This window comes from Sceloporus undulatus, chromosome 6 (genome assembly GCF_019175285.1).
Source record: "Sceloporus undulatus isolate JIND9_A2432 ecotype Alabama chromosome 6, SceUnd_v1.1, whole genome shotgun sequence".
NCBI lineage: Eukaryota > Metazoa > Chordata > Lepidosauria > Squamata > Phrynosomatidae > Sceloporus > Sceloporus undulatus.
Genome location: NC_056527.1, coordinates 169467310 through 169492901, shown reverse-complemented (window position 1 = coordinate 169492901; position 25592 = coordinate 169467310). Strand labels below are relative to the sequence as shown.

The window sequence follows — 25592 nt, the reverse complement described above, 5'->3', positions numbered from 1 at the left end:
GGCCTTGCAGCTGGACTCCCGCGGAAGGCCGGCCAGGCCTGGCTCCAGACAACGTGGGGGCTGTGGCGCCCCGCGGATGCCTGGTCTGGCGAGAGGACGAGGAGGAGGAGGAGGGCCCCGTTCTCCAGCGACGCCAGCCGGGTCTCCTCTTCCCTTCGGCCCCGAGCCACAGCATCCTGACCGACGCGAGGAGGAGGAGAGAGACCCCGGCTTGGCACCGCTTTGCTCAAGGCGGAGCCGGAGGTGGAGCCTGCCTTCCTTCCTTAAAGCTCCCAGAGCCTTGGGCAAAGAGGCTTAAAGCGGGTTCTCTCTCCCGCGAGGCCAATCGGGCCGGAAGTGGCCCAGTGCCTGGCTCAGGGCGAGGGCTCCTGGGAAACGTAGTTTGCCGTAGCGCCACCGCTCTCTCCCTCTCTCTAGGCTGGAGGCCCGGCAAGACTACATCTCCCAGGGTTCCCTGGCACTCAGCCAGGGCAGTTCTAACGGTCTGGAGCTGTTTTTGCCCCAGAGAAGGCCAAAGGCCTCACCAAAGCCGCCATCCCAGGGCCCAGGCTCAGCGCGGGGGATGCTGGGAGGCGTAGTTCTGGGAGGCAGGGCTCCACAGCCTTGAGCGGCGCAGGCAGAGGCGGGTTATTCCTGCTGTGCGGGAAGGAAGGAAGACAGGGAGCGGGGCCCCGGTCCTCGCAGGGTTCCTGGGGGCCTTCCTCACCCGGGCCTCCTCCTCCTCCTCCTCTTCGCCTCCCGAGCGAAGCCCCTCCCCTCCCTCCCTCCCTCCGCGCATGCGCGCAGCCCCTCCTCCCGCGCAGGCCCCGCCCTCCCCTGCCGTCCTCATCCGGGTCCTTCTTGCGGTGCAGCAGGTCGGTAGGCGGGAAATGGCGGAGGGCCGCTGCTGAGCATTGGCCTTGGCCCAGGCGGAGGCGGCCGGGAACCGGATCCTCCCGCGGCTGCACCTCCTCCTCCTCCTCCTCTTCGGCCAGCTCCCTCGCCGCCCGCCCGCCCGCCCGCCGGGGCTCCGGGCCGCCATCAAGCGACGGAGGGAGCGAGGGAGGGCCTTGGCGGCGCTTGAGGGTCGCCCTTCCTCCTCCTCTCAGGTAACGGCCGCCGCGGAAGAGGCCCCGCCAGCGAGGCGGCTAAGGCCAGTGCTGTGGCTGCTCTGACGGCTCCTCCTCCTGGGGCCCAGGCCTGGGGCAGCAGCAGCAGCAGCAGCGGAGAGAAGGGCCCGGCCTCGCTGCCTCTGAGCCCGGGCTTCTCCGCCGACGGACCCCTTCCTCCCTCCCTCCCCCCCCCCCCCCCCGACGGCCAACAAGTGGGGGAGGATTCGCACTCAGGGCTCAGCCCTGCGCCGCAGCGCCTGCCTTGTTTGGGTGAAGGAGATGGTGGGGGACCCCTCCAGACCCAAGAAGGGCCCTCCGCCTTCTCCCTCCAAGCACGCCTTTGACAGATGGCCATCCGGCCCCCCCTTTCAAGGCAGCCTCCAAGGAAGGAGACTCCACTGCACTGCGCTCCAAGGCAGGGATGGATTTGAGCCCTGGACGAAGACGCTGGAGCCCAGGGTTCGAATCCCGACCCAAGCATAGAAACCCAGTGGCTGACCTTGGGCCAGAGGAAGGCAGAGGCAGAGCTGCCCATAAAACCCCCTTCCTCATGCCGCTGCCCTTTCAGGCCGTTCCTGAAAGGCCACGGGACAGACCCCCAAAGGGTCCCCACCCACCGCTCTCCTTTGCAGGGACGGCCTCCCTGCCTTTGCGGATTCGGCTGGAGCTCTCTAGGAAGCTCTAGTTCCCTCCAGAGTTGCTGCTATGCAGGACCTAGGCCTTCCCTCTGGGCATCTGCAGGTCCTCCAGCCAGAGTCTATGATCAGCGCCTGGCCCAGGTCAAGGAAGAGCCTGTCGGGGGCTCCTTGGCTCCTCACCCCAAGGAATGTGGAGGGACCACTGTCCTTGGCTTGGCAGCACTCCCTGTGAAAAGAAGACCCTATGACAGGGTCGCTTTAGGGCCAGCTTCAGTCAGAAGGGACTTAGAGACACACGGCAACAATCTCTGCATATTTGTGTGTGTTTGTACACAAACGGTTGTGCTCATATATCAGAGATGCCAGGGCTGTCCTCTCTGTGTGACGTATTTGAGGAGACAAGGGCTAAAGCACCTCAGAGGCTCAGGAACAGGTACATTTTCTAAGAGACTGTTTAGGTGGCAGGCTGTTGTTGTTGTTGTTGTTTTTAGACCCATGTATACTGGCTCCGAATAAAGGTGTCTGGGTCACCAACGGTTTGTTTTGGGTTTGCACATTGATGTGTCTTCGGCTGCATCCACGCTGAAGAAATAACTTGGTTTGGCACCGCTTTTCAGCATCCTGGCTCAAGGCTATGGAATTCTGGGAGTTGGGGTTTGTTGTGAGCCCCACAACAAACTCCAGCTCCCAGAATCCCATAGCCTTGAGCCAGGCTGCTTTGCCAAACCAGGTAATTCCTCCAGTGTGGATGCAGCTTTTGTTTACCAAACACACAGCAGTGATAATGCAGTGTGTTTTTTCCTATTGGATGCCCTGCCATAGGACCGCCAAGGCTCTATTTACTACAATTGGTCCGGATGGAGAGGAGCCACAGTCACTTGGCCTCTACTGTCCAGGGGTTTTGGGGCGGGTGGACCATGTTCCTCACACAACCGTTTGTGATGGAGCGGAAGTGCTTGGGTTGTGCTGGCGAGCAAATCCGCAACGGAGCCCAAGGTGCCTGCCCTGCTCCCGGAATACCTTTATTTATTGGTGCCAGCCGCTTGGACGGACCCAGTGGCCTGCTTGGCATCAGTAGTATTTTACTTGGTGCAAAACGTAGCCCATGATGCCTTCTGACTTCACACAGTGTGCAAACTCTGTGTCTAGGTTTAATCCTTCTTGGTGGTTTTTGTAGCACCAGCAGCAGCATGCCTTCCTTCCACATTGCGGTGCCCAGGATTTGACACGGTTGGAAGTAGAGGCTTTTTGGATTGTTTACACTTGGTTGCAGGGTTAACCGTAGTAGAGCATGGGAAAGAGTTTCCTGAACCAAAGTTGTAGTAGAAAGGGCCTGTTTTGGGAAGGGACTGGGAGGAAGCGAGAGGAGTGCTCTGTTTTGTGTTTATATGCCAATAGTGTACCCCCGTCGACGCCGTTTTTGCTGATCCAGATCCATTTGCACATGCAAATTACAACTTTGCTGCATTGAACAAATGATTTAATACACGCAAGTTGGCAGGAGAAGTTCTTGGCGATGATATCTGACATGATAGTCATCAGATGTTTCCTCGATGTGGAAGAAGGAAGGGCAGCCGAGTGGCTTTGATGGTGCCTTAATGAGGGCTGTATCTCGATGGCAGGAGAAGGAACACCCTTGAGCTTCACCATTCCTGCCTGTAATGAGCATTGCTTCAATACAAACAAACGCTGCTTCAATGAAGCGGGTGATTTTCACACCTCCTTCTGAGCCACTAAAACCTGCCTCAAGGAATGGCTTTTACAAATGCAGTCAGCATGGGTTTGCACACACCGACTTGGCTTAGGATGATGTGGAGATAAGTGATCCTCGCTGGGCGCCAGAGACGCCTGGCAAACTCTTTCTACAGTGCTGTCATCTCATGTTTTCAGTGTATTTCCTGTAGCCTTCATTTTATTGCTGTTCAGTTGTAAACAGTGCAGAGTTTTCAAAGGGTTTCCCTCTTAATGATATTAAGATGTTTGTGCATCAAATCCAAACAGTTTATGGAAAACTTATTCTTTGTTGCTGTAGAAAGTTTGGGAAATCAATGCTTGGAAAAGCGGGTTCTGTCTGCCCCAGAAATGGGGGGGAGGGGGCTAAAAGATGCGCTGTTTTACTTGGAGGCTGATCCATGCATGCAATATTAGTGGGTCCTCCTTTTCAGTCTGTTGCTAAGGGTGCATATGTCCTGGGACTCATCTTTGACTTGTCATATCCGTCAGTACCAAATCGTTGCATTTGTTATGTCTAAACAATAATTTTGGTTCAGAAGAATATCAACATGCTGGAAACCCAAATAAGAGTTTAAGGGGAAAGTGTCAGTCTGATGTCTTGGCATGAAATGCTTGGAGGTCTAGCTGACCAGGTGCTTGGGAGAAGCAGCAACCTCTTTTCCAAGTAAGGTAGGGATGGGCTGAAAAACCTTCCATTGCCTTTGTGGCCAAGCAGGGCTGTCCTACGCTCCAGGAGCTGAGATGGTTGCAACCTGACCAGTGAGCCAGAGGCCTTGGATGAAGAGAGAACAATGCTGACATGAGGAAATAGCTTTCCAATTATGATGCTTGAATCTGACTCAGACATGAAGTATCCAAGTTGCTCTTCCAGACTTGTGGCTTTGTCTCTTCCTTGCCCTCCAGCAATGGGATTGGTCTTGCTCTCTGCCCTAACTTTGGCCATGACCCTCTTGCCTAAGACACAGGTAAATAACGGGGGGGGGGGGGTTATTCCCAAGGGGCTCCAGCATAGCTCTAGTCCTGAGTGCTCTCCTCTCCTTGTGTACCTCAGTTGTCCACTCCTGTGTAGGAGCCAAGATAGCAGGGGAAAGGAAGTCAGGAGTATAAGTAGCTGTGTTTGATAGATGTTTTGATGTTGTTCACAAAGCAGGAAAGGAAGTAAAAAGCCTTCTGCCACAACTCCCGCTTCACGGTGCGTAATGAATCATTTAGTACTTAGTTCTGTATCTGCAGGTTTCTTGCCTGTCTCCTTGTTTGGGTGGGAGTTGCAGAGCTGATGTTATTGGACCTTCAGACTTTGCTTAATATGAAATGTGGATCAAGCTACAAATTAATTTCCAGCCAGCGGCGAAGGAGAATCCCTCAGCCAGGCTCCCCGGGTTGATCAGTTGGGGTTGGGCTGGCTTGAAAAGGGATTTCAGCTTGTAGGGGCGGCAGGTGAAGCATGGTCCTTAACTTGATGCCTATTTATACGACCAGTGGCTAATTAAACATTTGCTTACTCTTCAGAAGACTGTACAATTGGTATATTTTGCCCTGGAAGGGCTCTGGGGAAATCCCTGCTGCATGCCTTATCCCTACAGACAACACTCTTCCAGGGCACTGTCAGCAGAGCTGCGCTGGACGTCCTTTTTGACGCCCATTTCCACCAAAAAGGGTTTATTTAATTCTAAATAACATTTTAAAAACCTGCATAATGCTAGCAATGAAATGCATCACGTTCAGCTGCCACAGGAGCATCTTAAGGACCATAGCCCAGCTTTACTTCTGTGTGTAAAAATACATTATTAAGACTGTCAGTAACCTAAAATGGCTTTTCCCAGAATTTCAGAAGTCTTGGTGGAGAGCCACGTGGTGAAAAATGTTGTTCCAGCAAACACAAGAAAGGGATTCCGTGCGCCTATACATTCGTCACAGCGGTTATTTTCACATGTAGATCTCAGTTGGTGCGTCAATTTACCCATCGCTGCCAGTGTCCAGATCCTGTTTAACCAGTTTCTCGATGTTAGTTCTTCTACATCTCTCTAGTACTTGGAAATTTCCAGTCTAGCTGCTGTAATTAAAATCCAGACCAGTTCCTTAAGATGGGGAGAGGCATTTGGACCCTTCTGTCTGGAAAGCCTCAGCACTGCTCCCCTTCATGGACAGCTGGAGGTAGTAGCATTTCCCCTATAAAATCAGGTCCCGTTTTCCAAAAGGCTGGCACTCTGGGGCATGCCAGCCCCATGCGCTCACCACATCCCTTCCAACAGAATGGAGGCAGTTCTTAAAGTTAATTTGGGAAAGTTTGCTTGGAACCCAGTGCCACGCATGAATGAGTTTGTCTACATTTTTTCTGTATACAAAAACCATGCGACTCTGCTTATTTTCCTAGGAAAGGGTCCTGGTAGCGACACAAGTGTTGGGGCAAAAGAGGACCCTGCGGCGCATTATTATCGATGCGCCATGTGACCTTGGGCGAGTGGCTTCAGCCCTCTGGGCCTAAAAGGCTGGCGCAGATATTACGTTTGCGTTGTGGGTAGGTGCCAGGCCGTTGTGCTCATTGCACTGTTGACTTGTTAGAGAAATCAATGCTCTTCCTTTCTACAGAGGACGGGGGGGGGGGGTTAGAATAGCCATGTAAGGGGTCAACTATGACCTTAACCTTGATGTGTGTGATGTGAGAAAGTTAACTGAAGGGGGGAAAATCTGACATTTGAACAGATTTCTGATAATCCCATGTTTTGGGACGCTGGGAGTCATTAAGCATTAAGTAAATTATTCATTTAATGAATTGCTGCCATGTCTCTGGTCTGTCCGTTCTTAATGGTTTTCTTTTTGTGGATGCTCATGTTGTATACATCTGGTCTTTGCTTAGAAATATCACAGGCTTGCTTCTTCCATTCCCGATGGTTTTGGGACCCACTGTTTATGGCTTTCCTCCGTAACAGTGTATGTGTATCATCTTCACAGGGAGCATGACACTTCGTCTGAGACTAATCCATAACAAACGCCTTAGACTTTAAGGTTCTGCAAGACTTTGTTCTCCCTAAAAGGGCCGCAGTTTGGCTTTTATTTTTCCTTGGGTCAAGTCTGCTGCATCTTCTCTGGCGTGAGAAGAGCAAATGGTCCAGCAGCGGGTGCTCTGGGCATAATAAGCATAAGGGTCCCTTTGGTAACATGGACAAACAAGAAAGTGTAAAGTAGACTTTCCTTTTAAACAGTGATTTAACTCAGAATGAGAGCTTGATGAACTGGACTTGGGAGGAGGAAGTAAATCTTTCCTCATGTTCTAGCAGATTTGTATAGACTAGAATGATGTGTCAGGCTCTGTTGTATTTATCCAACTCTTCTATTTATGTGTTAGCACAGCTGAAGATGCTGGCATGTCTGCCATTGCCTGCCCTGCAGACCTTCTTGCTTCTTAATGGATGTGTCCTAAGTGGGCCATATACACTGTATTCTGTGGGACTCCACATCACATACCCTGCACTACTACTACTGCTGCTACTACTAATGCTCTAGCAGATTTCCAGAACTGTTGACCCTGGAGTCACTAGCAAAGAAGGCAGGGAAAGGGAGCCTGGGCTGCAACATTGCTGACACCACGGCTGTTACTGAACGCTAGTCTGTTTGTTTACAAGGCTGAATCAGTTTATCCAAGCTTATAGTAAATATGGGGTGTGTGTGTATTTATTTGTTTAATGTATTTCTGTATTGCCTCCCAGCCCACAAGATTAAGGGGGGAAATCCTGCTTGCCTAATACATAGTATGTTTTGGCATCCAGGACTCTGTGCGCATGTGTCACTCATCAGTTGGTCACTGCTGTATGGACCTAGATGCTCACATTCAGGATTGGGAAGAAAGCCTCTGGGGAATAAGTGGGAGGGTGGGCAAACACTTTCCTTGCCCCTCTCCTGACCCCCCCCCCCAGAGCATTGCAAGGCCCCTGTCCCAACTTTGCTGGAGCTTCAAGTATTTCTCTGTGACGGAGCCTTCTCTGATGAAATCCCCGAGTGCCAGGAGCATCCTAGTCAGATCAATGGCAATTACTCAATGTTCAATAGTAGGCAGAAATAGTTGTGTACTGATAATTCATGAAGTCAAAAAATGTCTAGACCAAACGTCTAAAAGCCACAAACAAAGCCAAGTCAATTCATTACTTTTAGAAGTAATAATTATTTAACAAGAGTCTGTTTTAGTTAAAATTACAAGCGTTCCTGAAGTGCATGCCTCTGAACATATCATTTGGGGTCATGACTTCCCATTAAAAGCTTTTAAGGGCACATTCAGGAAACTTTTAGCGCTGGGAGTCTACTACGCCGGCTTTGTAACAAGAGGAAAGTGACTTCCAAAAATAGGCTTCTGCCTGTCTAGTGCCAGGGATTATAAATCTGGATTGCTTAATGCCTCCAGCAGCAGCAGCTGCCGCCTCATTCCAGGATCCTAACAGGAACTGTGCCTGTCCTGCTAAAATTTGTAAGCCACTAATAGTACAGTTCTCAAGAGCATTGTCCAGAAATAATCCCCATTGAGTTTACCAGGACTGTAATCTAGAATACTTTTGGGACTTGCCATGCAGCCTCTTTACATTTGGGGAGGGGGAAATTAGTCAGATCAGGGCAGCCCAACACAGTTTGCTGCCTGAGTCAAAAGGTAAGGAACCCCTCATCCCAGTTCCATGCACAGACATTGAATTGTAATGGCTATTGGACCTGACTTTAGCACTGATGACAGGCCAGGTTCCTCCCTTGCGTCTGAGGGAAGTCATCTGACTTGAGGCTCCCATAGGTCTGTCCTCCAAAAGAAGGGAACATGGAGGACAACAGCCCAGAGCCCTGTCTTGCTATAGCTAATATTAGGGCCCGCCCTGAGTAAGAACCAGTAGATGAGAAGATGAGTAATGTCCAGTGAGAGGATGAGTGTGGTCATATTCATCTCAGCCAAGGTGCTTTCATAGCATTTTCCTTTAGTGGGAAACATAGGAGCCACGGCAGAAATGTGGGCATTTTTTTATATCCAGTCACTTTGATGTTAGTAGCTTAATTAAATCTCAGTAAATTTGGATACCTCAGGTGCCTCCTGAAGATAGAAATTGTTCTTAACATGTCTAATTCCTGCTACAAAGAAAGACCCTGTTTCCTGTTCCTAAGAAACGGGTCAAGTGGGGCTTTTAAAAAACGGTTATTTGGTCTCTGAACTATCCCTTAAAATCCCCCTTCTAATAATTGGTTGATGGGCCAGTGAGTAAACTTGATCCCTGCTTGTGGCTGCTCACTGAGGCATCCGCTTTGTAGTATCTGCTGTATTCATAGAAGCATTGCCTCATGGCTCCTCTCCCTGCCTTCAGCAATCTCGGCCGATGGGCTGAAACGCACCATTAGGGATTGACAGGAGGCAACAGCTGCCCGTTACGGCACCACTTCCGAACTCCTGCGGATGAATTGGCCTCCCAGGAGTTTGCTGCTTTGTGTCTGCAGGAAAGGCGCTGGCAGCAACAAACACCGTTGTTGAGACGGGAGAGGCTTTTCTCTGGGTGCGACGGAGCCGCTGCTAATAAATTCCTCAGCCCATTAAGAGGGAGATCTATAGTCCTGGGAGAGCCTTCAGCCTCTTTGCCTCCAGGGAGCGTTAGGGCTGATGGGAATGCCTTCTCTGGGGTCCTCTCCCCTCCGGCTTCTGGGTAAAGTGGGCCCTAGCTCTGTCCAGTTGCCGTCTGCTTTTTTCTTTGGCACAGTCAGTTAATCCTAATTTAAATACTGTACACCAAAATACAGTGCAGCTGGGGGGCATATCTGTTAAGCCTCTGTCAAAAATTGTCCCCAAATAGGCTCTCTGTCTCTGATGCAGCTCCCAAGACAGTGAGCTGCTATTGAGCATCTGAATTGTAGATGTGTGCTTGCTTGCTTCCAGCACTTACCTTACACTGAGCTGTATTTGTACGTCGCATCAGTGACAACCCCACTGTGTCCTGGCTCTCATGTATTGGGAAAGCAAACTTCTGCTATCGAGAGGATTGTAGGTAACTGTTGCTAAGACCATTAGGGATATTTATAACTGAGGCTTGATGGTTAGGATATGAAGTAAGCAAAGGACACTGGCGCATGCATTCGGCTCAGTTGAATGGACTGCGCTTTAAAGGATGACGCTTGCCTCAATATAGCCACCTAATCTCCATTCAAAGATATAGATGCAGCGTATGCATTTTATATATAAACAAGCATCGCAGCCCCTTCATACATTCTGGACAGCCGTATTTTCCCAAGAAAAACATGGGAACACTTTAGGTTTCAGCCCAACCAAAGTTAAGCACTTCGAGAGCTCTTCAATTTCAGTAGGATGAGTAAAGTATATGCTTCGTTTACTCCCATAAAAGCAATGCACCACCAAGATGTTTGGATTGCGCACTCTTGCTAATTCTTGAACAAAAGGCACATTTTTCCTTTTATAGTTTTATCATTCCTATAAACTGAAGCCAAGTAAAAATAAAGAGGCTCTTATGTTGCTTGTCTTAGATGCTGGAAAAATGAGAGATAAAGCTTTAATTTCATGTTGTGTTTCATTCTATTAGATTTAATATTTGTTTGTTTGTTTTGTTTACTTCATTTCTTGTCTGCTTTCACGTTGCCTCTTTGCTTACGGTGATCCCATGAAGTCCATAGGGTTTTCTTAGGCAAGGAATATTCAGAGATGGTTTAGCCACTTCCTTCCTCTGAAAGACAGCCCTGGTATTTGTTGGCAGTCTCCCATCCAAGTGCTAACCGGGGCAGACCCTCCTTAACTTCCAAGAGCAGACAGGGTTTGATGCCTTTAGGGTAGACTTCTTAGCTTTATTGAAAGTGAAGCTAATTCAGTTGCTTTATTATTCTATGAAATTCTTCCATAGTTTGCCAATGTAGAAAATGGAAATAAACTTTGTCTAACTAAGATGTTTCCCTGAGAAAGTATCAGAATGGCAAGTTAGGCGCCTGCGCATAAAGCTCGCTTGGACGCGGCGGATTTATCGCCATCATCACCGTTGTTTCAGGGGTACTTAAGCCACTGGGTTTCCTACCTCCTACTTTGACGGCCTTTTCTCCCTCTTCTTTTACTATAGCTTTACATGTGATACCAACAAAATGAGGCTGAGAACGCGGAAAGCTTCTCAGCAGTCGAATCAGAACCATACGCAGCAGCGTACCTTGAGGGTGAAGCGGAAGTACTCAGAGGTGGAAGAGAGCCTACCTGTCGGCGGAGGGAAGCCTCAGAAGAATGAAACTGGCTTATTATCATCAATAAAAAAGTTCATCAAAGGAAGCACCCCAAAAGTAAGCAACTCCTTTTGCTGCCTTGACAGAGTGGTATTTGTTGTAGCTTTTAGGACCAAGCCTTCCTGATTGGGTTTGCAAAGATAAACAGTTTTGAAAGCATGCTTGTTGTGAAGAGGAGTGTGTTGTGGAATGGGAGGATGCTTTACCGTTTGTGTCCTGCTTTTGGGCTTTCCACTGGGGCATCTGGTTGGTTGCTGGATAAAACTGTCCTTTGGTCTTATCCGGCTTCTTTTGATGGTATTGTACCCAGACGGCATAAAACTACTGAGAAAACATAACATAACACTCTGTGAAGCTGAACTTGAGCCATACATTTCTGTTAGGGATAGTCTTGCTACTCAAGTGAAGGGAACCTACTCTAAAGCAGACGGAGCCCATAGCCTCGCCCTGCCTGTCTCTCTTGGGTGCCGGAAAGGTGGGTCAGAGGCTCCTCTTTCCACAGCCAGAATGGAAAGTTACTTGGGGATTTCCATCATCCGTAGGGGTCACAGGGGACTGTGTCCAGAAAGAGCCACTTCTAGACAGGGGAAGTTGGCTGTCCAGCCCACACCATAATAAGGGCTTTTCAGGGATCTTGTCTTCTGCTTTAATAAAACCATGTCTTTCCATACATTTGTAAGTAATAATTTCCACTTTTCCAACAAGGCAGTACTATTTTTTTTGGGGGGGGGGGGGAGTTCACCCTTCAGTGAAAAAACACAACCCCAAACCTGGGTATCTTCAAACAACACAGACCTTAACATTGAAGCATTTAAATGAAATGAAATGTGGCTCTTCTGTATCTTAACAGTTTTTCCTTGTCCTACATATTTATATGAGATACAGAATTCCTGGTTTTTCAGAATTTTAATCTGAGTTGTTGCTATACAGAACCCCAAAGGAAGCCTACCCTAAACTCTTTTGGTGACTGTGTCCTAGTTAATATGGGAGGACCCCTTTATTCCAGCGTTTTATGAGGTAGTTATGATTTTGCCCTCAAAATGATAACTAAGAGAAGTAGAAATAAAAATGAACCATTGGTGAGAATCAATAAAAAATGGCTTCAGAAAGTGTGCCAGGAACTTGCCCAAACATCAAGCTGCAATTTGGCTATGCTTTCTTTTTTGAAGGATGAAAAAGAACACCCTGCAAAGCGAAGTAGAATTGAGCGCGATATAGATGACGACTTGATCACATCCACGCCTCGAACAGGAGACAAACCTAACAAACCGCTCTCTCGAGTGCGGAGGAAAAGCCAAGTGAATGGAGGTTTGTAAATATTCCATTCCCGTGACTCACTCTGAGGCGGCCTTTGGTCTTTCCGCACCAGTGAAGTCATGCAGACTTTTGGCACTGGCTTTGCGGAAGGGGAGGACTCGGCCTGTTCAAGTGCCAGGAGGGCACTCGGGTTTGTGTGTATAGTGCCTCTTTTTCCTTTCCTTGGTTCTTAAAGTAAACAGCCAAGGTAGGTTGTTATGCTAGTTTTGTGGATAGCTAAGAAAGTGTCTTGTCCAAAGCCACAGACTGAGCTCCTGGCTGAGCTGGACTTTGATGTGCTTCAGGTTTATTACCCCTGAGCTTCATTGCTTCGTGTGGACTCTGCTGGCAGGGCATACGCTGGAGATGGAGCTGAGCGCTCTTTTTACAAGGGTTTAAAAAGTAACTGATGAATTTGTTAATAATCTCTGATGTTCTTGTTCTGACAGTTTTCATAGACCATTATATCATTAGGGAAGCGGAGGCAGCGGCTGCTACAGTACATCAGTGCCTGCCTCCTCATAGAGGCTTGGCAAAGGCAGAAGAGGGTGCCAGTTGTGATGCTTCTGGCCTCACTGCCTTGGAGATTGTAGGCCATAGCTTCAGCCCTGGTGGGTTTCATGAGTTAGTAAGTAGTTCCGTGGTGTTAAGGGCTACAGTTTACTGCAAAACAAGCCCATGGTTTTTTTAATACTAGCACACTAGCTGTGGACCTCCATTTTTTACCCAAATCCTCTTGAGTGCCACAATTACACACACCTATCCTAGTATTGGGTTGTTAATTGTTGAAAGAAGCATTCATTGAATGAAGTTTGTGTTTGTGTGGATTTAGAATACTGTTTAGTAACATCTTGCTAAGGGACAAGATGTTCCAGATAGTGCTGCTGATGCCTATTGGGTGCTTTTGCGCACAATGCAAAACTTTATTATGTTGTTACAGGAGTAAGTTTCAGGCTTGTTGGCTCATCCTTCCCCCGCCCGCTTTCTCCTTCGGTATGACCATATCAAGGAGATACAAACCGTGATTTAGGACGTTGGTTAGGTTTAGTAAGCCATAGTTAAAATTAACCACAGTTTAGGATTTGAATGTAACACTGAATGGCAGTTAATGTGAAATGAAAGCATGCCACATGCAAAGAGAAGGGGAAAGCACAAGACTAAGGTTCATGTTATAACACTTAACCATAGTTTAGTGTTACATTTGAATCAGGCCGTTGTGTCAGGACCTGTGTATCTGTCTTTGTTGCCATACTTGTTTGAGACTAATCTTTATCGGATGGACTTTTGTAAGTGTCTCTTTGTATCTCTCTAACTAGCATAGTAAAAATGAAAGCAGGGATAAATCTGATGGTGGAAAATTGTATATGTGTTTCCTGTGTGTTCTAGAAGCTGGGAATTTTGAAATGACAAACCAGCATGTCAGGCAAAATGGGAAGTTGGAAGATAATCCCACCACCGGCAGCCCCCCACGGACTACGTTACTGGGGACCATATTCTCTCCTGTCTTCAACTTTTTCTCACCAGCAAATAAAAATGGCAAGTATTGTGCAGCGCTTCCGTTATATGTTATACAGTATGCATCTAAAAATAAAAACAGCTGTCGAGGGAGAGTTGTCATCTACCTGGACACTGAGGATGAGATGGCAAGGTGTCTTCTCCTCCTCCTCTTTCTTTAATGGCAGACCTAGACACAAGAGCTTGTGTTAATTCTTAGTTTTGCCCAAGTCCAATAGCAGCCCATGAACTGAAGGCATTGTTTTAGGTACAGCTGGCTCAGACTCTCCAGGACAAGCTGTCGAAGCCGAAGAAATCGTGAAGCAGCTTGACATGGAGCAGGTGGACGAAATCATCACCAGCACTGCAGCTTCCGCCAACGGAGCGTCTTACACTAGCCAAGCGCTGCAAGTCAGGTCGACAATCAACAACGGCTTGGAGGAAGTGGAAGATGGGACCGACCGTGATCTGCCTCCTCTCACTGGTAAGGGCTGGCACTGGGGAAGACCTTGCAGACCTGAAGCGTTGGCCTAGCAAGGGACACAGGCTGCCTCAGTCTTCATTGCTCTCCCCAGTCCATGAAGCGCAGAGGAACCAGGCAGGCAATGCAGTCTGTTGCCTAGCTTTCCAACCCCAGTATGGTGGGCTGCCCTAAACTTGACTTCCTTAGAACACTCCATGAACTCTGGGGGTGCCCTGGGTTGTGAAGACATAGAAACCTTTCATTTGGGTGTCTTCTCAACACAGGTTGTACTCCTGTTGAGTAGTAAATGGTGTTAACACACTTAACTAAGCATTAATTACCGCACAGACATGCATGCACACACCTAGTTGCCTTGCGTGTCCTTGCCCCATCTGCTCCCTTCCCCATCTGGGAAGTGCAGAGGCCTAAGGAATTTATAGTGCTTTCCTGGAAGATATTTTCCATATCGGTCATGTGTTTGGCTGTCCTTTTACACTGACTGTGTCCGTAACCTGGCTCACTTAACAAGAGCCATCTGAAATGATAGCTGGCCCTTGTAAGTTCACATTGGAAGTTTTTTAGTGCTTCTTGCCTAAGCATCTGTTTCATAAGACAGAAGTTTAGGATAAAAAATCCTAAGGACCACTTAGGCAAAGTACCTTAAAACCTTTAAGGTTAACAGGCAAAATAGAAAGGTTTTAATTACTAAATAAACATTTTTTTCTGCTTAAAAAGGGCATTTCCTTCCTCTTCAAATGAATTCATGAGAAACACTTGTCTTCCCTTAGCGCCAGTGTCTCCAGACAGTGGCTACTCATCCGCTCACGCAGAAGCCACCTATGAAGAAGACTGGGAAGTCTTTGATCCGTAAGTGTTCCTGTTTGGACTCAGTTCAGTATTTTAGATACTCTGTTTTTGGACAAACCTGACAGTTCCCTGTGAGTAAGCCTTGGAGTGTTACGCCACTGCAATTGGTACTCTAGGATTCCACTGAGAATTTGGGGTAGTTTTTTAAATACAAACCTTCAAAATGTATTTTAGTTTGGTGTGCAAGTTTTAAAACAATGTAAGTATGCATTCATCACTTCCTGTAATGCTAATTCCAACTACTGAGTGCTGACAGTTGTGTTGCCAATACAGGGCTGCTAGGAAAGAAGAAGAGGAGTACCCTAGGTTTTTCAGAACTATGAAAGGCATTTAGAGGACATGAGCTCTAAACAATCCCAAATCCTAAGCCAATATGCTCAGTGGCGACAGAATGGAGTTATGTTCAGCAGGGAAGGGAGGTATTGGTGGAAGTAGAACTGGCACAGGAAAAAGCAGTCACAAAGAAGGTATGTTAAAAGCTCAAGGAAGTTAGAGGGGTTTTATTTTAAAGCATTGTTACGCAGTCAGTAGCATCAGTATCCCTATCGCTCTAATTCCCAGAGTCTGTGTGGCAGATGGCAGTGGTGATGTGGGATGCATCCGTCATCTTCTTGCAAGCCCTGTGCCTTGTGTTAGTGTGTGTGTGCCTGTACAAGCCCTTAAGGAACATACCCATTCATTCATTTGTCTTGGGACATTTTCATTGTTCCGGCAGTTGCCCTGTAAAGGGGACCGTTGGAGTGGATCGTCAGTCAATATCTTGTCTTCCTTGGCTTCTAGGTACTACTTCATCAAACACGTTCCCCCATTAACAGAAGAACAACTTAACCGAAAGCCTGCTCTTCCACTGAAAACGAGAAGCACACCAGAATTTTCTTTAGTTCTAGACTTGGTAAGGGAACATGTGGAAACACGAACATTAATTATTGTGGTATTTCCATGCACAGTAGAAACGGCAGGGAGGCAGGGCTTGGTTTCAGATGAACACACTGTCTTCCTCTCCACTAAAGTCTCCTCCTTTTTTCTTTCCTTCCTTTTAGGATGAAACTCTGGTCCACTGCAGCCTAAATGAGCTAGAAGACGCTGCGCTCACCTTCCCAGTCCTTTTCCAAGATGTCATTTACCAGGTAATGAAACACGCGCTCAGCCTGCTTTGTCCGAGTTAAATGGGTAAACGCTTGCCAGCTTGGTATCTTCTTTCCCTCCCCAAAGATTGGTAATTATGTGGCATTGATTACAAAGAGATGAAATTTTGTCAGGCAGGTCATCGGATATTAGATGTGTTGCGGCACACACCTTATTCCGTTGTCAGTTGGGAAAAAATATCGCCTGTTAGGAAGCTTAGGAAGATTCCTCTTAGCTGTGTGTCTAGCTAGCAGCTATCCTCCATGCCAGCGAGTGGAGGAAGGAGCACTAGCACATTGTTTACAAAGGAAGACCTTACTGCAGACCTGAATTGCCTTCCTTGCTTCCTAAAACCAATCCATGCTAGATAAACGCTCCATTCTGAAGGGGGAAAAGAAGTTCAGACCTGGGGCTAAACTCGCTTTCAGAAGCAAATCTGTCTCTTCGTCCCTAGTTAGGTGCTGCTTTTGTAGCGAGAGTTGCTTTTGTTGATGGCGACTGCTAGCTGTTGGTTGTGCTTCACAACGTATTCGTAGCCTCCGTCTGCTGTGCATTTCCACCGTTCTCTCGGCGAAGAACAGGGGGAGGAGGAGGAGGAGGAATGTTCCAGCAACTGCCAAAGATGCTGCACTGACCCCGGCTGTTGTTCTCAGGTCCCTATTGTGTGATGTACCTGGGAGTAGCAACAGCTTCCCTCCATGTAGTTCGCACGATAATGGACCCCTCTGTAGTATCTTTGGAGAGTGGCACCAGGCACCTTAAACGGACACTTGTCCAGGTATTTCACCCTAATTTTAAAACTTCTCTCTTATATTTTGGTTTTATTTAAAATCCTTCAAAAGTCTGAAGCTTCAAATGAGATCTTCAAAAACCAACAACAGAGACTTGGGTTTCTTTTTCCCTGTTTGATGATGGGGGTGTTGAGAGCTCTTCTAGGCGACTTGAATTAGGAAGGCGCAACTAAATGTTGAGGATAGTTAAGCCGAGGGCATTAATTAAAATGGAGGGTGCCTCCCCTTGAGCCTCTTGGAGTAATTTTTCTGGGACTGGTGCTTTGTCACTACCGACGGCACAAATTACCAAGTAGGAAATTCTGTTTTACGAGTTGGTTAATATAATTCTCTTTGTGTGTGTGTGTGTGTGTAAATAATCCTTTTTGTGTATACATCTTGAGATTGATGCAGAATTCAGTGATCTAAGACACAGTCGATTGTTTAGGGCATTAAATGTGGAGTTTGCGTTTCAACAGATATCAGATCTTTCCTGAAACATGGTCCTGATTTCCTAGCAGCTGTTTGTTCATAAAATATGGGTTGACATTTTAAAACCTAACCCTTGTAAGTTCAGGGATTTTTACTGAGAGCATAGTAACCCTTCAGTTCTTCACCTCTTTACTAATTAATCTTGTCAATAATTGTATCTGAGAAATAGAGATTAGGAACCTTACTGTTGTAAACGTTACAGAATCGGCTGCAGAATCCGTAAGTACTTGGTTTCCATCAGTCATAACTCGAAACGGGTTTCCTTGTTGTCCGTGGACCCAGTTCATTTGGTATATGACCTGTCTAAGGCACTAGGCATGGCATTTCATTTGGATAATAGCAGGCTGGATTCCAGGTCTTCAGAAAACACATCCCAGGCTCCCTACTATTCTGTTTTGTGCCTTTGTTTTCCTTCATTGATAGAGAAGAAGTGTTAAGGGAGAAAAGGGACAAGGATACACACACACACACATATATATATATTTACCTGGAGTATTTTGTAACCCTTTAATGCAATACTTGAAGTGCCAAAGTCGTCGTATTTGTGTGAGAATTTTTAAAAATCTTGTCCAAGTCCCAAAGGCTAGCGTATGACGTGTCTTAAAGTAAAAGCAATCAAGAGTCATTTGAAATCTCAACAAATAATCACAACTTGTTGTGGCAGGGACTTTTGTGGGCCCAAGGCCCCTTCTTCATCAGCAGCATTGCACAGTTAGAGCTAAAGAAGTGGCATGGATAGGATCCGAAATGTTGAAACATGGCGATGATCTATTCCACGGTTGCGGCATGAGAGCAGAAGGGCCAGTGGCTAAACTCTTGTGGCAATTCAGAAGATGCGATCCTCCTCCAGCCACCCCTTTCTGTTTGGTGCTAGATTCAAATTCTGAATGATGGCGTTGGCTAGGAAGCCTCTTGCCCACCGTAGTCTTTTTAACTTGCCTCTTGGGTCAGATAAACTAAGAAAGAACCAAGGACCTTCAGCAGGGAAGACTGGGATCTGGACAGCCTTGTTGCTGTTCTCTTTGCAGGAACTACAGATCAGATTTTAAACTGAAATTCATTAACTTATATGCTCTATCAGCCACATAAAAGTGTGTCCAAAGGCCAGTTCCAAAGTCAAAGCGCTGCAGGCTTCCATATCCTAAGAGTATAATGGCTGCCTGGGTAGATTTAGGACTTTTGCTTCCTTCGTATTTGTATTTCCACAACATCTAAATGTTGTAGAGACTTTTGCTGTGTAGTTTGCCTTGTCTTTTGGATTGTGACACAACTTCATTGCAGGATGCTGCGAAGGAAATAGGTGCCCAGGGCCTTGTGTGTCGCACTGTACAGCCAAGGAATACATTTCCATTCATCTGGATGCAGACTAATATTTGTTACCTGCTTAGTATTGAATGCTATTGAGACAGCAGTTAAGAGGGATGCTGAAGGCCACTCCAAAATGGAGAGGTTAGATTTTCATCCACCCTTGGCTTTCAGAGTGCCTCATTCAGAGCTGTCTCTTGCCCACCCAACCCAGGCAGCCTTTATTTATTTACCAGTTTGATATTTATTACGCACTTCCATCCCGTCCTTCATCCAGGAGCTCAGGGCAGCGTGCCATGCAGACGGTTTCAGACGCTTCCAGATTAGAAGCATAAAAACTTATTAAACGCAACAATAAAAGTGGTTTCAAGCAACAGTTTAAAAACCACGTTAAAAACTAATTAAAAACAACAACAACACAATGTAGAATTGTACTTGAAATGAATGATTCCTTCAATGTTTTACTGAAAAGCTTGGTTCTTGGTACCGGAAAGAAGCCGATGTTGGCACCAGTCAGATCTCCAAGCGAAATGCATTTCATCGTTGATGGGAGAGATGAAATGCAGTTAAAAACACAACTGGAGTCTCCAAAATAATTTGTTTAGGATGCTGCATTTTGTGTAAGGAATAATAATAATAATAATAATAATAATAACAACAATTTATTTATATTTGCCCACCTCTCCCAGATGGATCGAGGCGGGATGAGAGAGGAAAGTGGCATTGTAATGGAGGGCATGGAAACTGTGCCTTGTTCCCCATCCCATACTTGCCAGAGGCATATGGACTAAGCTGTTTGCATTGGGATCTGCTGGAGAAAGCAGTATTTTACTGTATCAATCTGAGATGCCTCTTTGTGACTGAGTGATTCAGTCTGCTAGAGGAGTCTAGCTTGGAAACGCAAACGCTTGCATGGTGCCAATTCTACTTGATGATATTGCTTGCCAGTTTCTGGTGGAATCATAACAGACTGATCAGTCAGAGCAAAAAGAGATGCTGCTGCTCTCAAATGAGGCATCATCATCATCATCATCATCATAGAAGATTTATTTATAGCCCACCCAATCACAAGGAATCTGGACATGGCCTGGGACAGTTTCCATTCCCCTCGGATCCTGTCCATGAGCAGTAAATTGTGCTCCGCATTCTCTCTTGCGTTTGATGATCAAAATTGACTAACGTTCTGCATTGCAATTTCTTGTATTTGCAGTACAAAGCCTCCTGCCTCGACTGGGGCATAAATCCCTCCTCTGGTAATAACTGTTGATTGATTGAACATCTCTGCCACCTTCAGGAGTTTCAGGAGAGACCCTGCCATTTGAAGCAAACCTTGGAAGCCCATGTGTTTCAAGCGTCTTCTCTTCTCATTCTAGGTCTATGTACGATTAAGACCGTTCTTCAGAGAATTCTTGGAGCGCATGTCTCAGATCTATGAGGTAATATGGACTTGCCTCTGTCTCGCGTTGTGTTTTGTGAAGGTCTTAGCCTTCAGCAGTAGAGGACGTCATCGTCTTCCTTCCTTCCTTCCTTCCTTCCTTTGTAGATCATTCTTTTTACCGCTTCTAAGAAAGTCTACGCAGACAAATTGCTGAACATCCTGGACCCCAAGAAGCAGCTGGTGAGGTAAGTGGGCACTTAGCAATAAAAACAGCCTGGTTGCCTGTAAACGAAACCCAAAGGCCGCCCTTCGAATTAAAAGATTGAAGTGGAACTTGTTAAAATAGAGGGAAGTATTTTGAAGGCATCTTTTCTTTATATGCATGTAATCCGAATGTTTGTTTGTTTTCAAAAACCAACCGCAGGCATCGACTTTTCCGTGAGCATTGTGTTTGTGTGCAAGGAAACTACATAAAGGATTTAAATATTCTCGGCAGAGATCTCTCCAAAACGATCATTATTGACAATTCACCACAAGCCTTTGCCTATCAGGTGAGTGCGCTTTCTGCAGCTGACCTCTCAAGCCTTACAAAACGCATCTGCAGCCTTAACCCAGAAAAAGCCATCTTTGTGTGAATGGGGAGCTGTTGACGGAGGGGAAAGGAGGCCGTGCCAGATTCGTCACCATTTCCACCATTAAACACACACAATACTTTGTACAGTGTTGTTTTCACCACCGAGAAGAAGCTTTTACTATTAAGAGATTTCTTGATCTCTGCCGACAACATATTTAACGCGCCTCTGCTTTTTGTTTTGTTTGAACCGTTAGCTTTCAAATGGGATTCCAATAGAGAGCTGGTTCATGGATAAAAATGACAACGAACTCCTCAAACTGATTCCTTTTCTGGAGAAACTTGTAGAGCTGGTATGTATTTGAGCGAATTGCCGTCCGTTCTGACTGTTGGATTTGCTAAACAATTCTTATGCACAGGACTTCTCTTGTGCTTTATTTACGAGGCCCAGCAAAAAGGCAGAAGGGGCTGTTAGGGCAACAGAACCACACAGAGTGTGTATATTCAGTGTATGAGTTTAAGTTTATATTCTTAGCTGCCTGGAACATGCAGACTTTTGACTGGAGATGAGTAAAGAACTGGAGGTTCTTTACTGGATTCCACACAAGAACTTGATCTGTGCGCATGGAAATGGTGCATAGGAATCGCTAGGCATATTGTTAGAGGTGTTCACTGGGGGCACTAAGCCAGATTTCTGAAGGAGCATGGGCTGTTTCTGACTCAAGAGCAAACGTTTCAGTGTATATTGTGGGACCATTCCCGCATGGCTCCTTCCGGCAGCATGGTTGGTTTGGCTACCAAACCATGTCCTTGGCTTGTTGCTCCCAAACAACTGAGCAGCCAGACCTAAAACCCGCACCAGGAGAGTGGCAAATGAAGAGACTTGCTTTGGACGCAACGCCAGGTTGTTTTCTCTGCTCTGACGGAGTTGAGAAGCCAGATAGGAGCGACTGGGCTCTATGTGCGCTGGCACAGCCACAATTGTGAAAGTGGGGTTGTAGACCGCCCTGCTGTACAGACCTAGCCATAGACGAAGGGCAGAAGCTGCTCTCAGAAATGCAGCCTTTTGCCTCTCGGTTCCAGCCCAACGCTGGAAGGCAGAGCCTCCCTTTCTTCCCTTGCAGCAACACTATTCTTTTGCAGGATTAGGAAAAGCTTATTATCCCATGGAGAAAAGAGTTCCTTACCTTCTCTGCTTTTCTTTCCCCGGCTCTAGAACGAAGATGTGCGGCCCCACATCCGAGACAGATTTCGCTTGCACGACTTGCTGCCCCCGGATTAATGCGCGGCGGCAGCGGCAGCGGCAGTGGCGCCTTTGCCAGAGAGCTCAAGAGGAAGAAAACGCAGGACACTTCTCTTTTTTCGTTTCTCTTTTTGGACTGAGACAAAAACATTGCCATTACTGTTGAAATTTTTGCATTTTTGTACCCCATCGTCTTGCTTTTCTTACCTCTGGCGCCCGACGACGACCGAGGGCCACAGAAGGACTTCATGTATCGCCAAACGGGAATACATACAGTACAATGCCGTAGGTAGGCTAGGACAGGAGCGTCTTTAGAACGGGCGCAACTCCGGTTTGTGTTTTGGGGCTTTTGGGGGGTCTTTTTTTTAAATGTACAGAACATCTGCCGTTTTTAAGGAATTCTGTTTCTGCCACCAGCAGTTTGACCTATAAAAAACACAGGATTTTACGATATAATAACAGAGACTGAAAATGGACTCTTGCTTTTTCTCTCTGTTCGGTGCTCTCTAAGTGGGTTTGCAGCCACTTTGCGTTCCTTTTCGGATTCTCATTTCAACAGGAATGGCCAGTAAATGTGGTTTTCCCCCTCCATTTCCCCCGTTAAGGTTTAGAACCTCCTTACATTTTTTGACCTGTATTAGATCTTAGAATTTCATTATGCATTCCTTTTTAGTTCATAGTTTTCTGAGAATAGCCGAGTTTTATTAGTATATATATATATATATATTTTTTACACACTATGAATTGACGGCCATCTTTGTGTTTTCCCCGCTTCGTCTGCCTGCATCTTGTATATTTGTTTAAAAACCATACCTAGTTTTTATTCCATGTAAGTTTCATTTAGAAATCTGCGTTTATATATATATATATATATATAATTATTATTATTATTATTATTATTATTATTTGTTTTCTGTAATATTCTACTGTAGTGGAAATCTTTTTCAGAAAAAAATCAAGAGACTGGTTAGATGAGAAGAAATATAAGAATTACTAATACACAGAATATTTAAACCATTGTGATGGCATGTACCCTGGACAGATGGCCTCTTGATCAGCGGCGCACAAAGGCGCATGGCAAGGACCCTTTCCAAGATGGCTCTGTTTCCACATCCTTAAAGCGGAGGAAGAGAAGGAGGGAAGCGCTTGCTTGGCCTTGGCGCAGTTTCAGTTACTGCTGCCTTCAGAGAGTCCTCCAGGAACAAAGTGCGGCGGGAGAGAGCAGTCCAGTTTCTGGAACCGTTGCGCTTGAGTCGGCCCCTCTGCCACGCAGTTTGTTGCGAGCATTTTGGCGCAGTGGCGATGCTGCCTCCGTGGTAACTATGCATCCCAAACCCAGCGGGCTCCTTAACACTCCTTTGCCGCCGGTGCAGCTGATATGCTATCGCAGTGGTTTTTCTGTGCTGTATGGAAATGGTTTCCAAGCCTTGGCGTCCTCCGATGCGGTTTGTACAAAGAGGCTGGTTATTTTTTTAACGGAGCGTAATCTCCTTTTTAGGAGGAGGCTTTTTATGGAAGGGGCAAAAAGAAATTTGTAAAGGTTGGTGAGCTTTGCCTCCGAAACCCGCATCGCGATGCCTCCGGTTTGGGCTGTTTTCGTGTAAAGGATGTTGCAGAACGGCACTTTTTTCTAAAGAGAAGTTTGATATTTTGTATGCTTGTTAAAGAAAGTACAGTATTGGGAAATTAAAGGCGGACAACTGATAATTGAGAAGTATGTCAATTAATTTTTTAATGTATATTTACCTGTTTACTTGTACAAATGACCCGCAGCTTCATTTTCAAATGAGTCCTTAAAATAAGGAGAATCTTTTTAGGAGAACACTTAATTTTTGTATCTTTTGCTTTGAAAGAAAGGCATGATGGTTCTGGCGACTCTTTTCCAATCTATGAATGAAGATTTTAACTTTTCATCAGGTTGAGTGTTTTCTTACTATCTTTCCTGTTGTATCTGTAGCTAGCGCATTGTGTCCCAGGACTGTTGAAGGGAAAGTGAGCATGTCTTAGCGCAAGCCTGCTTTGCGGGGAACAAGGATGACGGCGGGTTTTCCGCGCACACAAATACGGAAAAGCGGACGCTATCTCCTTTGTATTTAAGAGAAAGGTATTTTGCTTGCAGAGAAATGCCGCAGGTCCGTTTTGATGAGACTCTTTGAAATGTATTTATCGTTCGGGGCACCTGGGCATCTTGACGCTGTTTTGTCTTTTGACGTCTTTATTGAAATAAAATGTACATAACGTTGCATTTTTCATATATATCTCTATATGGAGGAATATATAGGTATATATATATGCAAGCGTGTTTGTGTGTCTGGAGAGAAGCAATCCCTGAAGCCGCTCCTTCTCGTTTTGTTTCTGTTTTGCTAAGAGCAGGTCCATAGAACATTTGCTTTGGAAAGAGCTGTGTTTTGGGGGGAGAAAAGCTCCTTTGTCCTCTTTGGGAGCCATTGGGAACGTATTTGCGGCCGTCTTCTTTGAGTCTTGGTGAAGAAGACTTGCTCAGCAATGCTCCCCAATGAGGAAAACCCACAGCTCTCCTTTTCAAACAGGTTTTGTCTGTTGTCTTAAGAGGGCAGCCCATGCTCACGCTTCCTGAGCAAATGTGGGCAGCAAAGCCCTGATAGTTTTAGGGCTCTGGACAGCTGAGTTTTCCCAGCCTTTTCCAATGAACTCAGAAGAGAGCAGCCTCTTAGAAGAAGCCCCTGAAGTGGCTTCTCTTGGGGCAAGGAAGAGAGGCTGGGTTCTCCTGAGACCTTGGGCTCCGGTTGTTAGCGCCTTTGGGGCTAATGGGGGGGAAATGCGCATTGACTACAGTCTGCTTCATCCAGCGCATCACAAAATTGGACCACAAAAGCCTATATACTCAATTAGCCTCAAAGGTGCAACTGGATATGCCAGGATAGACGAAGACAGCTATCTCTCTTTAAAGACTGCCAGAAGATGCTTTATCCGAGGAGATCATCCACATGGCCCCTTCATTGGCGTTACGGATTGTGACTTGTAGGGAAACTACAGCGTCCTTTCTGGCGCATGTGTGCGTTTTCATGGATGATGCCCATTACCAGCCTCATGGCTTTTTAGTGATCGCTGACGCATCGTTGCCAACGACGGAAACCCGCCTGTTCTGTGACATTTCCGAAAAGAGAAAGGGGCGAGGAATGAGTCTTTGCAGCCCAGGTTCTCCAGAAAGGTGGGGGCGGTTCTGGTCCTGTCTGGGAGAAGCAGGCCAACCCTGGCGGGAAGCTCTGTCAATACATATTAAAAGGATCCTTTTCTACTTTGGTGCCAGCCTCCTTTGTAACCCCTTTTGCGGCTCTTAGGGTCCGGTGCTTGTGCCCAGCCCCAAAGGGCCACTTTCTCCTGCCATGTTGGGTTTCTTTCCTGGGACGTGGTCCCTCTGAACCACCAGGTCCTTCTAGCCGCCGCCTTCAGTGGTTTTCTGGGCCAGGCGGAGAGAGAGGGCCTTGTCTCCAGGGCCCATTGCTAGTCCCATGGCTCTTGGGTTAGTTAGGCCCCATTCGTCATCCAGTGTCCGGTCTCTGAAAGGGTTCATAGGCACAGTCTTAGCTGCCCAGCTTCTCTGCAACTTGTCTGAAGCCCCATCTGGGTCTCCTGCTTCAGCGAAGGCTTCCCAATGGAGGAGGTCCCGGGCTTTCCTGGCCGGCATCTGGGGCCTCCTTCCAGAAGACGCCAAAGCCCCAGAGCCCCCAGCCTTAGACCCTGGCCGCCTTGGCTTGTGCCATTCCCTCTGGTGGTGCTGGGCGCCAGAAGGATGCCTGCCTCTCTCTGCCTGGGCTCCCGGGGCAGTTCTGTGGCCTTGCCTTAACAGTTACCGGCTCAAACTTCCAAGGATCAAAAGCCCGCAAGTGTTCGGCCCTTTCGGAAGGCTTCCCTT

The 25592-nt window shown here is 46.8% G+C and overlaps 1 protein-coding gene across 2 annotated transcripts; it reads left to right on the top strand.

Moving 5' to 3' along the window:
- The first annotated feature begins 817 nt into the window (after positions 1-817).
- Positions 818-23940, top strand: CTDSPL2 (CTD small phosphatase like 2). Of its 2 annotated transcripts, none has more exons than XM_042472695.1 (13): positions 818-1088; positions 10540-10750; positions 11863-12001; positions 13376-13525; positions 13752-13967; positions 14735-14813; positions 15594-15705; positions 15854-15940; positions 19879-19941; positions 20049-20128; positions 20308-20434; positions 20712-20807; positions 21671-23940. In XM_042472695.1, exons 2-13 carry the CDS (start codon positions 10562-10564, stop codon positions 21734-21736), a joined length of 1404 nt encoding a protein of 467 aa, XP_042328629.1. In that variant the 5' UTR covers positions 818-1088; positions 10540-10561; the 3' UTR covers positions 21737-23940. The 2 variants fall into 2 exon arrangements, with proteins under 2 accessions (XP_042328629.1, XP_042328630.1); XM_042472696.1 differs by lacking the exon at positions 818-1088 and adding an exon at positions 2428-4428.
- Positions 23941-25592: the final 1652 nt, after the last annotated feature.